We start from the raw sequence: 16665 nt of genomic DNA, 5'->3' as shown, positions 1-16665 counted from the left end.
ATGTTTGAAGAACAGATGCAAAAGACAATGTTTTGAACAGGTGGGAATGATGAGCATTCATCTGCAGGTAAGCCTTTCAACTAATGTGTGGAATAAGTTGGGGATAACTACACCAGAGGCATTTGTCACTGACATCCTATATCCTAAATTTATCAATGTCCTCAAGAGCTGAAATGGCATTTACCTACTCAGCCCCCTCTAATACCAACAACAGTTTCAGGACAAAGCATTTCTTTAGCTTAGGAAATGTAATGGCTATTTTTGTCTGAGTCATGCAGAACAGCATGAGTTAAGCTATAACTCAGACCATAAATAGTGATATCTCCATCTGAATACAGTTTTCTTGCTTTTTTTACTGTATGGTCCACAAATCATCCAAGTGGTGCCCTACAGTAAATTGTAAGGTGTTGTCATATAATGACATTGTACACAGCTATGACTTCTCATGCCCTAAGATGTCTCACTGGATCCATCAGAAAAGTGAGGATAAAGTGACTTTTGCAAGAAGCTCCCTACCCACGAAGAGCCAGGTGTCCAGGGACCTGGACGGATTAAGCAAAAATAAACCAAGAACAAAATAAAACTCAGGCTTTAATTGTCCAATCCAACAACAAATGTGAGAAGCCAGCACCAGCAGCAAAGGAAAATATACCAAGGTATGATCTCACAGAACAATATGAAGTCATAATACAAAACACTTATAAAATTTAAAAAGCATAAAGTTTTATTTTCCTTAAAACTCACTGCAGATTTTTCAGAGAGGTAACAGAAGGAGGTGAACATGGGATTAATGGCTTTTGCACCCCAATTTTTGCAGCAGCAAAACCAAAGAGACCCATGATCCCCACGTATATTTGTAACTTCAGCAGCTCCCAGAGTACAGGTAAGCTGCACTGTAAATTCTTAGTTATGGACACGTTTATACAGCTCTTGGTTTTAAAAAGTGGTAGCTCCCTTATTTACATATACCTATAATATGACCATGGCACTTCAGTCCAGAGAACAAATGTGTTGCTTAATGAACTCCATGAAAAGCTTCAAGTCCTGCGTAGAGAGATTATGGTAATTCATGTGCTTTAGGGTCAAAGAGACTACTATGATCAACTTATCTGACCTCTTATACCCCCAGGTTGTTAATTTTTTCCCCACCCAGAACTGGATTAAAGCCTGTGTTTTAGAAAGATATCTCATATATCAAAGACAGCTGATTACAGTGAGTCCACCACCTTCTCCAGTAAGCTATTCAAAATGCTTAATTGCTGCTAGGAAACTGCATCTCATTTCAAGGTTGGATTTGTCTAACTCCAATATCCCATGACTGTGTCTTGTTTTGCCTTTGTCCATAAGGTTATCAATATTTCCTTCTGCTCTGTATGCTCCAATATCTTTTCCATGTGCAAGTATCTCCACACAGAGCAACAATCCAATCCAAAACTTTTGTTTGAACAGCTGAGGAAAATGAAACTTCCAATTGTAAGGTTTATTTCCCAGCCACTGGACTTTTTTTGGTGTATAACACCCTTCGATTTCTCTACAGTAATTTCACATCTATTGTTATGTGTGGACACCAACACTGGACACAGCACTATGGCAGCAATATTGGGCACAGAAAAGAGACCACTTCCCAACTTTTGGGTTTTTATACTTTTAAGGTTCACAACAGAGTTTTTGCAACAGCCTTGCACTGAAAACTCATGTTGAAACAATCGTCTTTAGTGAAATCCCATTCTGAATCATTGTTTCTCAAGAGTCTCCCAATCCACCTGTATAACATCCTTTCTTTGTTCTCAGGGCTATCTTGCATTTTGCTGCATTAAGACATGTTTCATTTGACTGTGACCTTGTAGCGATGTGAGCCAGATCACTCTACACCAAAATGATCTGGGTACATTATTTACCACCATACTGAGCTTTAGGTGACCTGAAGATTTTACCAGGAGAGATTTAAACTACATTCTAAGACAATAATGAAAATGCTGAGTAGGGTTGAATACAACAACCAGTTCCAAGGGATCCCTTCAGAAACAGCTTCAACCATGGATGCTTTCCAATTAACATACTAATTCAGAGTTCTGTCACTGAGCCAGATTTTAAGACATTTCTTGTGTTCCTTATTTCCATGCATAGGAGTTTTTACATCTTAGACACTTTTTATGCATCCTATATACATATACCTGTCCTTCTGGCAGTCCTGCCAAAACCAAAACAAAACCAAACCCTTCTGTCAGACTTCCTTTGCACCTTTTGCAATCTCAAAGTTACCACGGGGTGAATCAAACCACTGTTGTTGTGAAAAGGGTGCCACTGGCAAGACATTGTCACATCTGGTAAATAATGTGTTCAATGGTCTGCATCTTTCACTAAGGCTCATGTAATCACAGAATAAATCAGTCTGGATGGCACCTCTGGAGGTCATCTTGTGAGCCCTGTTTCATTCGCTTCAGAAAGGGACATGAAGGAGAATGGGCTCATGCAGAAAACCTTCCTTTTCTGCCACTGAGGATAAAACAATTCCAATTTATTCAGCTAATATAAAATTTTAGGGGACCAAGTCCACTTTTATCAGATAATCTGCACTCTGTATATCACTAGTCAGTGAGTTTTACTTTGGAATGACTCATCTAGCTCACGTCTTGTGGTAGAGTTGCAATACTGTTTTTAGAATGATGCTCTGACTCGTTTTAAAGATTACAAATCCACCAATCCCATTAGTGAGCTCTTTAAAACACTACCTTAGACTGTAAACTCCCAGGGAGCCAAGACTGTCTTTTTATTTTCTGTTCACAAAACATCTGTTCCAGTCTCAAAGGACTCTGAAGTGTCAGCACAAGCCAATGAAATAACCACAATTCTCATTAAAGGTTTGTATCTGCAATATATGTTCAGCTTGTCCTCCACAGAAGCATTGCTTCTTGGAGGGGCTGAACTCTAAAGTTATCTGTGCCTTCTCGGAGCAGGACCTTGGCCTAACAAGTATGACCTTTGCATAACACCAGCTGGAAAACACCTGATATTAACTGAGTTTAAACACTCTCACTATAACTACTGGGACAACTACATTAGATAATGACAGCAGATGGAAATGCTGACCCTACTCAGGAATTTCACGAGATACTCAATATCATAACTGCCTTCCACAAATAGTCACCTGGATGCCAAATTTAAGATGAGCTAAAATTACTTGGCTTTCAAGCACTGCTTGTGACCCATCAGTTCCTAAAAATCGTAGCTTTTATCAGGTTTACAAAGAATGCAAAAAAATACATCCAACCAAACCAACACAAAATTTTTAAAATCTGGAGCTACTGGTGTCAGTGTGGAGGACACAGCAATGTGTCTTGCCTACCTGGAGCTTCAAGTGGGCTGGAGGATCCCTATTTCTGGTATTTGCCACAAAAGGAGTTGCAGGATCCAAGACAAAAGTAATTTTGTTCTCAAAAATCCAACATATAAACTGAACCTTTTCCAGGTGTGTTATGACACAAATAAGGCTGGAATGGTAAATACCATTAGAGTCACTGGTTAAATGGGACATGCTCCTTACCACCCGAGCATGCGGGACTGGGAAGATGTTGATTAACTAAAGATGTTCTGTGACTGTCTTCCTTGCCTGTCAGCCTTCATGTCCAGAATCCCTGGCTTCCCTGAATGCTAGAAATGGATTACAGTACTAAGGCACACAACTAGCCACTAATTGATAGGAAAAACTATGTGCTTGTTGAACATTGCTGCTTATTAGGAGAGGTATATCTTCTAGCTTACTTCTAAACTATTCCCTCCCCAGAACAAAAGCTAATTCTCATGTTCACAACCACTACTATCCCACAAAATAATTACTCTTCAGCAGCAACAGGGATATTGTTCCTGCATTCCTTGGGGTTTTGCTGCACTTGCTGGATGCAAAGTGCTCACAAATCCCACAGCAGTCTCATTCCTCCTTTGAGTCCTGTGCAGTCTAGTTTCCAGGTTCCTCACCGAACCCCATGCGGCACCAATAAGGGTTCAAGGATTAGAGTTTTGTACAGAAGCAAAGGGCTGATTTTGAGACACAGCTTCTACAGTAAACAAGATCAGCCGAGAGCTAACAAAATTTCAAATTAGCTGTGACTTTTCATGGCCCCACAATTGTGTTGGCTGATTTTATGGGCAGTATCTTAGCTGGCTGAGACTGAATAATTGAGTGTTTCCACAGTTATGAATGCTGCAACAAAAATCTGTCATGTTAACATGAACAACAGAATGCAAATAACCTGCAGCCAGAGGTGTTATTACGTGTTTAAGCAGACTCTGACAGGTGCTGTGTGTCAGGTGCCAGGCTGGAACAGGCAGGCCATGGGTAGGGATGGGCCTGTTTATACATAGAGAGCATTTTGTAGACTGTGATGCACATCGGGAGCCCCAGTCAGACAGGCAGTCAGAAGGAGCTGAACTTAAAGAGCCTGATTAGGGTAAATCTGGGAGAGCATATGTGACAAACTGAAGGATTGTTCCTGCCAAAGACCATGACACTTTTTGCCAGTGACTGCAGTGGGAAGAGCAGCTATGAGAAACTGTACCAGGCAAAGCAAAACTAGAAAGTAAAGTAAGAATCAAACCCCATCTTCTCTTAGCAGTATTTCCACTGCCAACAAAAGCATAAAATGCACTGATTACACAAATAATTGTGTCTCTCACCTCATCCGGTTCTTATGTTTCCCTTCCCTTTCTATGCCATTCATCAGTCATTACTATCACTTTTTGTGGGGACACTGTCTTGTCCTGTGATGCTTTTGGATGAATTACTGGAAGAGTTTGGACAGGAAGGGTTTCAAATGCAGATGCTCAAAGGTAAAGATAACAAGGTGTTAGTCTTGCCCTTGAGCAAATCAGGTTTTAACCTTCCAGTTCTAGTCTAAGCTCTGGTGAAACACAGACTAAAGGAATGGCTTGGTACTTTTGCATAAACACAAATCATTGTTCACGTGAATGTTTATGCTGATGAAGATTTACAGGAGTAATCTTGTTCTGCCCTGGGTTGAGGACCAACACTCAATTTACTTAAATTGGATTTGGGGAATAAATAGGTTTTATTACAGTGCTTTGCAGAGAAAAAGCACCATATTCAACAAAAGACTTGTAGCTTTAGGCTCCCCTAAAAGGGAATCAAAGGGGGACAAAACCCAACCATAATGAACAATGGCAATGTGACTGCCAGTCCTCTTGTCACCATGTTAGCTATTCATGTTCTCTTCTCTCTTTCTATCCCATCTGCTCTGTTTTGATTTCACCTGAATAAGCTTCTCACTGGTTGTATCCTGGCTATATTAGACTGCTGGTTGCCTGGGAAAGAATTTGCCCTCACATCTTTCTCTAAGCGTTCAGCATATGTTTGGAAGTTTGAAATAATATAGTCATATGAAATAGTAATCATGTATTTGAATTACAGAATTCCTTGGGCTCTTGTGCAGAAGCTGAGCTCTAAAGGGCTAGTCACTGCAGAAATACTCTGCAAAATGTTTATCTTAATCCAGAGCTACATTCTCTTTTAAAAAAAACATCTAAATAGAAAATGAAGGGAAGTGGAAGGAGGAAATGACAGAAACCACATGATAATCAGCATTAGTTGGGCATAAACCAGAGCTATAATAATGTGTTTAGAGTCTACAAGTTCACAGTATCCCCGAAGTCATCATTGCTCTGGAGAGTACAGTTGATGTAGCTGGCTTCATGGGTTTCTTCCTTTCTCCAGGCAGATTTTTAACCAAGGGACTTAGAAATTGCACAGCCAGCAAAGAAAACAGGCAATCTAGGATTTGAAGCAATTTCATGAAGCTGAGCAAGGCATGTCAGGGCCCTGCCTAGCTTAGGAGAGATTAACTGCATCCTGGGGTGCATCAGGCACAGCGTGGCCAGCCAGTTGAGGGAGGTGATTTTCCCGCTCTGCTCTGCACTGGTATGGCCTCACCTTTAATACTGAGTGCAGTTTTGGTCATGGCAATATAAAAAACGATATAAAGCTATTAGACAGAGTCCAATGGAGGGCCACAAAGAATGCGAGGATCTAGATGGAAAGTCATATGAGATGTGGTTGAGGTCACTTGGTCTGTTCAGCCTGGAGAAGAGGAGATTGAGGGGAGACCTCATTGCAGTCTACAACTTCCTCATAAGGGGAAGCAGAGGGGCAGGCATTGATCTCTTCTCTGTGGTGACCAGTGACAGGACCCAAGGGAATTGTCTGAAGTTGCGTCAAGGGAGGTTTAGGTTAGATATTAGGAAAAGGTTCTTCACTCAGAGGGTGGTTGGGCACCGAACAAGCTCTGCAGGGAAACGGTCAGAGCACAAGTCTGCCAGAGTACAAGAAGTGTTTGGACAACGCTCTCAGGCACATGGTGTGATTCTTGGGGCTGTCCTGTGCAGGGCCAGAAGCAAGACTCTGATGATCTTTGTGACTCCCTTCCAACTCAGGATATTCTATGATTTTATGACTAGCATTCAGACAAGGGAGTAAGTACAAGTTGATTAACCTGATCAATGGTCATGCAATAGTGTACCTGAAACCGCCTCCTTCAAGAGCCAAAGCACCTCTCAAAAGTGATTTCTCAAAAGTGATTCCTCTGAGCAAAAGGGACTCAAATCTTAGCAAATTTTTTTTTGTGGGAACAGTGGTTTCACACCCTCAGTAGCTGAGATATCCTTGTCACCAAGGTCTCTCGCTTTCCTGGCAAGTGCTGCAAGTGTTAAGCTACTGTTGAAAAATTCACCCTAATATATTCTGACTGAATCCAAGCCAATTTAAGCAATCATCTGAGCACAACTTGGGAAGCGGTCTCAGACAACTGAAGATATAGGCATGTTTCTCGAATCCTGGTCATGAGGAAAACGACCATATATGCTATGCATGTTGAGCACACTTGGGGCAAAACCTTAGGATTTTAAGGGGACTTTCTGTCTCACAGAGGTTGTAAGAGTTTGCCTCAGATGCTAAAGCAGGTCTGGTAGAGCTTTCCTGAACTTCTGCTTTAAACATTGGTGCCCAAACACAGTTTAAGCACCTGTTCAGCTGCAGAAATGCTTTGTGAAATGTATGCCCAAGCCTGTTTTTAGTGAAGCTGGTTTATGTCACCTTTTGTTACATCTTATGGACCAGCAGTGCCTCCTTCCCGTGCATAAGTTCCCTTACTTCAGCAGACAATGGTAGGGTTTTTTTTGACACAGAGAGCACCTTCATAGTTTCTTTCTGAATCTATTAATAAAAGGCATCTTACTAAGGACTAGTCAAAAGTTCCAGGAACTTTCCTAAGGTGTCAAGACAAGGCACTGCTAGACCCCCAGTTCACAATACATCATCCTCTGCAATGGCACTAGCAACACCTGCTCCTGGATGCTGTAATGCCTGGGTTCACACTACCCTCCCGCCAGCCCTGCTGCTAACAACCAGCAACAGGTGGCACCCAAGTGTTACCATCCAACACAGGATCAGAAAAGAGCTGAAACCCAAAAAATATGAACTGATCATTTTTTCTTATTTGAGGAAAGGTCAATTAACAGTCATCATGAAACAAAGGAAGAGAAGCTGGATGATTTATAACAAATTATCCAAGCTAGCTAGACTTTCAGGTACAACAGACTTTCTCATCTTTTTAGCAGTGCTTTGTGGTTTCTCCCAGATGACCCTGTTGTTTGACTAAATCTATTTGTGATGGTAAATACTAATTTATGATGGCTGTTTTCCCAGGTGTGTTCAGATCTCAACACTTTGCTCCATAAGTGTAGCCAGCACATTAATGCATGATTTTTTATACTTTTGAGGAAGTAGACAGCTCACACACCATGCCCAGGAGACAATCTTCTCATGCTATAAAAGCCTTGCAGCATGAAGTAAAGGTTCTAATAGTGTGCAAAAAGAAAAAGAAAATAAAAGCACCCCATCACCTCAACTACAGCTCAAGAATTTGCAAAGACACAGGTTTGCGTTTTGGGGTTCTCCTGGATTATTTATAATTCCCTTTACAACCCTGAAGCTACCTTCATGTGTAACCCTGTGTACTGGCAAAGATCAGTGCAGACTCCTGCCAGCTCTCTAATACTCTATTTGGCATGTGGTGGACAGACGGTGAATACATGGGTGTTAAGAAGGCCAGTGTACCGTGCCAAAATTTCTCTTGCCAAAGAATTCAAAATGCTGCTGTTCCAAAGCATTATGTAAGTCTCCACCTTACTACAAGCACTACCTGATCCTTGAATGCAGCAAGCAAGACACAAAGCATTACTCTGGGGAGTTGCACCAATGGGCTATGGTACAGTTGAACGAACAGCACTGATTTGCCTCAGAGAAGCCATAAAGTGAGAGTTGGTTCCTGGTGGCAGCAATAACTAATGCTCAGGGATGCAAGAAAAGGCAAAAATCCTGTGTGCAGAGGCTTGGTGGCTCTGACCTGCTCACTGCTCCAGGATTGAAAGACTAAGGCAACCTTTAGTTGTTCTGGCCCAGGAGGATAGAGAGAAGGAAAAACATATGGATTACTCCACCTGCTAGCTTTTGGGTAGCGTCTGGTGGAGCACAGACTGAAGTTGCAAAGGCAAAATGGGACCATGGGTACCTTGGAACCCTCTGTTTGTGCTAAGCTAAATGAGACATAAACTGAGGGGCAGAAGCTTTGTTACTACAGTTGTTGCAGAAAAAGATAATGGTTTATTTTCCTCACTCCCAAAGGAAGATCATTGACACGTAAAAAAATGAAGTTTCTGTACTTTCACGTAATGGTATGCAATATATGCTAGGAGAGGGCAGCATTATTTGACTGGGAACAGTATCTATCTATCTAAGTTATCCTGCAGTAATCACTAACACAAGCCTTTGGAACTGTTGAAATTGGGAAGAGGCAGCAGAGAAGAGTAAACAACTGAACAGCAACCTCTAATGAATATGAATGGATAGATAATATTATGAACATTTACATTTCAGACATATTTTTCATCTGAGAAAGACTCTTGCCTTTCACAAGTAAAGTAGATTCACCCCTGGCAGAGTTTACCAGCTGTTCAGGAACTGGAATTGTTCAAAGCAGCAAATGAAGGATGGGTCAGTTCCAATTCCTGAAGAATCAGCAAGCTTTACCCTACCTGAAAGACTTGGCTACTCTGGAAAAGCCTCAAACAATAATAAAGGCCTACAAGTGAAGTTACTTGAACTTTTAGACCCAAAGAGTAATTTAGTTCAATTTCAGTAGTTCTCTCGTGGTTTCACAACAATGTGGTGTATCCAGACAGTGAAATGGAGAACTGGACAACTCTGGCTCTCAATGGTTAGGTGATTTCTCCAGAACAAAGGTGGATAACACAGTTTTGCTGCTCAACAGCATATTCATGAGATTAGTGAAGAATATGCTTTTCTCTTCCCCTCCATTTTTCCTGTTACTCTGTTCCTAACAGAGAAGTCTACCAATGCAACAGAGCCCATGTTTAGCCTATGGAATGTCAGCCTCTTCTCAAGGTTTGCCACAAGTAACTCCACTTCTAGGACTTGTCACAGAAGATAATTTCCTTGATCTTTTAAACTTTCGAACTTCTTATTCTTCGAGCACATGACAGAACACTCAGTGTGGGGTGAGACAGGACTACTCTTAGGTAGTGAGTGTTTGCAGCCACGAACTAGAGAGGTTATTTTCTTTGGAAGAGAGGTAAGAGCCACTTTTCTCATCTTGTTTTAAGCAAACACCTTCCATTTGTTGTAACACAGGTGGCCTCTTAGGTCAAATGCACAAAATCCTGGCCTTTTACACAGATTGTTACAGCTCTGTCATTGCATAGTTTTTCCTTAACTGGTACTGGATGATCACCTGCTCTCAGTTACTTGATACAGCTTCTTTCAAGTTGATGGGCTTTGTGTTCTAAAGTGTAAACAAAGTGGGCCTGGGTGTGAAACCTAAATGCAAGCTTGGACAAATGACACTTGTGTGTGGAGAGCGTACTGCTCTCCAGGAGAACTTTTTTTTAACCTGAACAGAGATTACATTTCACCAAGTCTCTCTCCAAGTGATTCCTGCTCAGCTTGTTATTGTTTATCTGAACAGCCTTCGGATTTAAGAGGCAAACACACCCTGTAATTTAGTACCCGTCTCCCTCAGGGTATGATTAGGCTGGGAGCTGATGAAAAAGATTCTGACTCCCATTATCCCGAGGAATTTCCGGCTGCAGGGATTTTGATTAGCAGACACTGGATACCACAGTGTAGGAATCAGCTTCCTGTGAGCTCAAGCATAGTGAACCCCCTGTAGTGTGTCTAGAATTCAAGAGATGCTGCTCTGAGTAGTAAGTGACATGAAGAGCAGTGGTCACCAATCAAAGTAGGCACTTATGAGGTTATATCTGAAATAGCTCAGAGAGATGATGCCTTGAATCTCTTTCTCTCCACTGATGGTATCCACCATGACTAGCTCAGATGTTTGACTTCTAAAGCTTCATGAAAGGACTTCTACCTTCATTGACAACATTCATGTGCATATGAAGATGAATTACACAATAATCCTGAGATCCTTTCCAGTGAATCAAAATAAACCACTTTTCTCCTGCCCTGAGCATGCGTCACTCCAGTGATTGCGAGCCCAGAAGAGGATAAACCATAGTGCTCATCCACATACTACATGTTTTTTGAAGAGGCTTCAGGCATACATCTCTTCAGTGCTCTTCAAAGCACAGCAGCTTCCCAAGGTATAATATCTGTGATGACAAAGGTATGTCTCAGTTCTGCTTCTAAACACAGCTGCCTAGCGTCATTTGAGTTGCCTTTGGATATCTGAGAGATTCAAAGGGAGGTGTCACACATAAAACATATGTATGCTCTACCAGAGAACCAAGCTGTTGTAAAGGGGAAGACAGAAGCCATCTGGGGCACTCTAGGATGTCTCAGATGGTGTTGGACAAAAGGCAACAAACATTAAGTTGGAACACAGAAAATTATGATTAGGTATTAGGAGAAAAACATTTACTATAAGGAGGGTCATATACTGGAGTAGGTTGTCCAGAGAGTTGGAATCTCTATCCTTGGAGGTGTTCAAGATTTGCTGTGAGCAACCTGATGTAATCAGTACTGCCTTGAGCAGGAGGTTGAACTGATGACTGCTGGAGGTTCCTTCCAACCTAAATTATGCTGTGATGTTCTACAAAGATCTCCAAACTGTCTTGCCACAGAAATCAGCATAAAACCAAGCAAACAGGCAGAGAATCAGCTTTTCTTCATCAGTCCATGTGTAACTACATTTGAATCTCTCTGCCAAACTAAGGACTAAGGCTTCAAAACAGAAGTGCCTCACAACTGCTCAAGCCCCCACATCTCAGGGGTTGAAATTCTAGATTTGAGCTCACAAATACAAATGATTCATAAAAATGTATAAAAATCAAGCCAATAAGGTAAATGTATTCCACTGTTCCATTTCCCAGCTGTGGAGAGTCCTTAGCAGTAACACAGGCAAATCAAAAGCATAGTGTATGATGGTTTATCTGTAATCTGTAATGTGCATCATGTACCTGCTTTTTTTTAAGGAGTGTACCAAGAATAAAGTCAACACTCATTTGTGGGTTCTGACACATGAATAAGCTGTCACAAGGCAATAAGTTACAACCTATCAGTTGCTCTGTTCTCTGTCCACACCATTGCTCCACACAAGTTCACCAAATGCAAGTTAGCAGCTGATGTGCACTAACTTGTAAACATGTCAATGCCTTTTGTCTCTCCTGTCTACATCTGCTGTCCTGCAGGGTAGCAAGGCAGTTCATTTCAAGGTGAGGGTAACCCAGGTAACAAGGTTAGCCCTTAAACCAGGAGATGAGAAGATGGTGGTCCACCAACCTGCTCAAAGTCTGGTAATACTCTTTTTGATATCATACAGTTGTGGTCTAAATTGTACGTTAGGCTGGATTACTCTTTCCCTCTCTCTCTTTCTAAAAACTTCACAGGGTTTTTTGTTGGTTATGTTTTTCTTGTGGAAACTGGGATTATACTTGAGTCTATTTACCATATTTTTACACATCTGATGCAATGCATTTTATTGCTGCCCTGTGTCAGCTGTAAATAGGAAAGATGAGTACAGTGATATTCAGTTCCATATGAGCTAAAAAGCCATCTTCGTTTTATAGTGTGTACCCTTTGCACAGTTCTCCAATTCTTTCCATATTTTCTAAAGGGATAATCTGGTCCATTTGCCATGCCAGATGTGCAGAAGTATTTTAAATATTCAATCAGAATCCCAGTTGCTGTGAAGCAGATAATCATGGTCTTGGCTTGGCTATTTTTCCTTTTTTTTTTTTTTTAACTGTACTGTTCTTGTGACTATGATAAAACAGAGGCTTGCAAAATGCAGTCTCCTCTTCACAGTCTGGGTCCTGGCCCAGACTTGTGGTTTACAAAGCCCTTTGCTGAGTGACAACAAAACAAATTATGCAGTCTCCCTTATGCCTTAAATTTAATATCTCATCTCCTGCTCTCTAATTCAAACCTTCACACTGCACCACGGTTTCCTTTGTAATGAGATAACTCTGAATATTAAGTTTGCATTACACAGAGCTATTATTCACATGCCTGACATCATTACATATGGAAGAGTAATCAATAAAACATGCTTTGAGAGGGATTGGACGGCTTGTGGGCATGGGGATCAGTCACCTAAGCCTCCCTGTTTCCCCAAGTCAGTAGTGACCTACCAGAGAGCCTTAATTAAACCTCAGGCAGTGAGGGGAAAGTTTGAACAGTTAGTAATGTTCAGTGTCTGAGGTGGTCTCATTGTGTCACTGCTGAGCCACTAGGCTGGGGTGGAGGGATAAGACAGGTGCACAGCCTCTGTCTGCTCTCTGGTATATGGACTTTATCTGAGGATAAACAAACGTCCCTCTTCAGTCCCAGCACTCCAAGTCCAAACCTATTTAATTTGAATTCCAATCCACTCTGGCTGAGTCAGCCTGGCAGACTTCACTGTCTGTTTTCTACCAGCTGTCAAAAAACAATCTGCCCTGCAGAATCAAGCCCAGCTGACTGTTCACTGTGAGAGGTTTATAGGCTCTGCAAAGCCTGACATATCACATGTGCTCATGTCCTACCTCCATCGTTGTCTTTCCCATCACCGCATGCCGTCTCCATGGAAGTGTCACAGCCTGCTCCTCTCCAGCCCAGCTGGCAGACACAGTGCCAGCCGTTCATGTCCAGAGTGCATCTGCCATTGCCGTTACACAAGCCAGGGCATCCCTCTGCAAGGCAAACAGGCATACGTTCAAATGCACTGGAAAGACAAAGGAACAGAGCCTGGAAAGAGGATAATTAAACAGTTTTTTTCCCTTCGCCTTCAGTTTATTTCTCCACTCCCACTTTGTTGTCTTCCCACCTGGAACAAACCCAGTTTGGTATCAGGCTATGGTGACCACTCAATGGGCTGCTGCTTCCGGCTCTCCCAGGAGGTCCTCACAGCATAGCCTCAACTCATTGGACTGAGGGAATTGAAAGTTTCGAAGAGGCACTGAGATTTTCCTGTTTCATTGGTTGTAAAAGCAAGGCAGCACTTTGCTCTCTGAGGCTCTCAAAACATTTGCTACATAAGACCAAGATTTGGGGTTATCTAAATTGCATTTGGGGTTAAAATTCTCAAAACCCAGTGGGATAAAGCAGATGGCTTTCAGTCATACTGAGTTCTCAGACTGCTAAGCATTCAAAGCCAGCTGGAAAGGGAATGCAGGAAATATTTGGAAGAGACAGTTTCTTTACTGTAGTAATTTTGGGTGGGATTCATCTCATCCAGTTAGAACTAATCTATAACAGAGATACCATCAACTCTCTGTAGTAGGCAGAGAAACAGATTGTCCCATGGCAATGAGTTGGATGCTCATGGTGATGAGCTGAAACGTGCTCTGGAAGAATCCATTTCTTCCCAGTGACTACAGAGACCCCAGCAGAGAGGCAGGCATTTCTTTTATAGGTGATAAAAATTAGTTAGGGAGAATGAACACCAAACTCCCAGTCTGCTTACTAGGGTTTGATTTTCTCCTCTGATGACCTCCTCCTGAGATTTCCATACTTACCCCTACACCACACCCCTTCAAGAAAACAAGCAGAGTAATTTCCACAGGAAAGTGGTGTGAGGGAGGCTGCTTAGCTTATCCACTTCTGGGGGCTTTTTATCTGCAGAGCTCAAAAATCTTTACCAAGAAGCCATTTGAAATGTGAGCGACATTTAACAGCTCAGGAAACTGAAGTGACTTTCAAGGTCACTCAGCAGGACTGATTATACCAGGAACACAATTCAGTCTTCCTGAGTCCTGTTTTAATGCTCTCTCTATTTATATGTGTGTTGTGCAATCCTGCCACATAGTTTGAGTTTTTTCAGGCCTCCAACTTTGTAAGACAGGTTTGTGAACCTGCGTGAATGATACACACGTATCCTGTCCTAAAGGGTTACCACAGGATGAAGAGGTGTGTGTTTTCTCAACATCTGGTTGATCACATGATGCATGAGGGTCTGCCCAATGAAGTGGTGAGACAGCATGTAGGGTACCCCATGTCACCGTGTGTCCTGCACAGGGGAAATGGGGTTCAGAAATGCCTTTAAAATAAAAAGCTGTTTCTCAGTGAACTTTTTTTAGTCCACAGAACTTTATTCAGTAAGCAGAAAAAAAAAAAAAATTTAGGACTGGTTTTCTAACAAATGGCAGATTTTCAGGGACTAAGTGGAAAAAGGAACAAAGGTGGTAGGGAAAAGCCCTTTAAAAGGATCTTAAATAAATTTTTCATTTGCAAACATACTTGTTGCATTTCAGTCTTTTAAAATGTGTATTCTGGGATGGGGCACAAAATGTGTGTGTATGTGTGAGCATGCTGCTGTGTGTGCATTTTTGTATTTATACACTATACTAGTACTTATATACTACATAAGAGCTGTTTATAGGCAAGGCTACCAGAAATTTTCCAATTATCCAGCCTTCAGTTACTTACAATAGTGCCAAACTTTTAATGATTTAATCTGTTTTTTTCCATGGTAGAGCTAATTTATGTGTTTGTTCCCTTTACCTACTTTCAGTACAAACTGAAAGCATTCAGCTATTTTGGAGAATGACAGAGGAAGACTTGTATTAAAGAGCCTCCTAAAATTACTTAGCTAGGTAGTTAATCCCATTTTGGAGTAGATAAATTCAGTTTGGGTGGGACCATCCTGGTGGTAGAGATAGGACTTTCCCCCCCTCTCTCTATAAATCAAAGGATCACAGAATCATGGAACAGTTTTGGTTGCAATGGACTTTAACAGTTCCAACCTCTCTGCCATGGGCAGGGACACCTTCCAGGAGGCCAGGTTGCTCAAAGCCCCATCCAGCCTGTCCTTGAACATTTCCAGGGATGGGGCAGCCACAACTTCTCTGGGTAACCTGTTCCATGGCTTAAATTTGTCAAGATGAAAAACCTCTGAATAAATCTCACTGTGCATGTTATGTGTATACTGTATGCCTCTATCAGAGCTTGGCTGGGGCATCACCACGGAGCACATCTCATGTTTTCACTGCTTGGACTCTTTATAACCCACCCTAAAAAGTTCTTTTCTATCCTACAGTTGCAGAGACTGGGCAGAAAACTCCTTGCAAAAGTGCCGTAGTGTTGACCTGGACAGGAGTGCATTGAGAATTAAAACAAGTTGAATAATGAGAAGTTGAAGACACCATGATCTTCAAATGCTTTATGTGAGGAGTGTCCAGCAAGTATACGGAAAAACTAATGTAACTATAAAACTAGGAGCTTATATAGAACTGCATGTGCTCTGTTCTCCCAGGTTCAGGAGAAAGGGAATCTGGAGTGGCAGAAAATGGGTGACATAGTTTGAATGAGGTACCTTCTGCATCTGAGGAAATGAGAAGAGCGTAGCAAAACCTGAAAAGACTATGATTGTTTTCACAACTTCATGAAACAGATAAAAATTGAGAAGAGAAAGCAGCTTTTTAAGGTAAAGAGAATAATGCTGGTATAAGAACAGGTTCTTGGACATAAACCAAATATGAATAATTTCTAGCTCGAAATTAGAAAGAAAAAAAAATCATTTAGCAGGATCAAAGGAATGAAGTTCTGGAGTAGCCTCGCTGTAGAGTGTTAAGGAGAAGAAGATTAACTTATTTATCCATAGAGCTCGGTAAATTATTTATATAAAGTTTTACACAATGTTGTTGCCCTTGCTAACAGAAGACTGGACTCTAACTGAGGAGACCCCTTTCAGTTCTGTGTCTTTGAATTGTGCGTGCAATTCATTGTCTACATTAAACGTGTTTGAGAGGATTTGAATGGACTTTCAGGTTTTCCTCTGAATCTTCTTGACCTGGACCCAGAGAAAGTAAACCAAGCATTTCAGAAAGCAGACAAAAAGAGGGAAAGCATCAATCAGGAGAGGAGAGATAGAAGAGAGTGAGTACCTCATGAGATTATGCCTTCCGAAAGTATCTGTTTCTTTTCTTGACTATTGAGGCAATCCAGGGTGACTAGATGAGATATCAACATTTATGCTGTAGATACCTACAGTAGGATAAGTCCCACCTGTACTTTCATACTCTACTCTCTTGGCATCTTTCAAGTGCAGAAAGTAAGTTTCTCTCTTCCTGCTAAAGAGACAGTCACCTCTGGTTCCTAGTGAGATAAAGCTCTTTCAAGGAGCCAGAAAGAACTGTTTC

The 16665-nt window shown here is 41.5% G+C and overlaps 1 protein-coding gene across 10 annotated transcripts in view; it reads right to left on the bottom strand.

Annotated features, from left to right (window-relative positions):
• Positions 1–16665, bottom strand: part of TENM4 (teneurin transmembrane protein 4) — a 599346-nt gene that overhangs the window by 100504 nt on the left and 482177 nt on the right. For all 10 annotated transcript variants that reach the window (XM_027664342.1, XM_027664505.1, XM_027664591.1 and 7 more), the window contains one exon: positions 13072–13218. In XM_027664342.1, the coding sequence (XP_027520143.1) occupies positions 13072–13218 (147 nt within the window). The remainder of the gene's footprint in view (positions 1–13071; positions 13219–16665) is intronic.

Source organism: Corapipo altera, unplaced genomic scaffold, assembly GCF_003945725.1.
Source record: "Corapipo altera isolate COAL_440 unplaced genomic scaffold, ASM394572v1 0, whole genome shotgun sequence".
NCBI classification, from domain to species: Eukaryota; Metazoa; Chordata; class Aves; order Passeriformes; family Pipridae; genus Corapipo; species Corapipo altera.
Note: the sequence above shows the minus strand (reverse complement) of the source record. Positions and strands in the feature narration are given on the sequence as shown.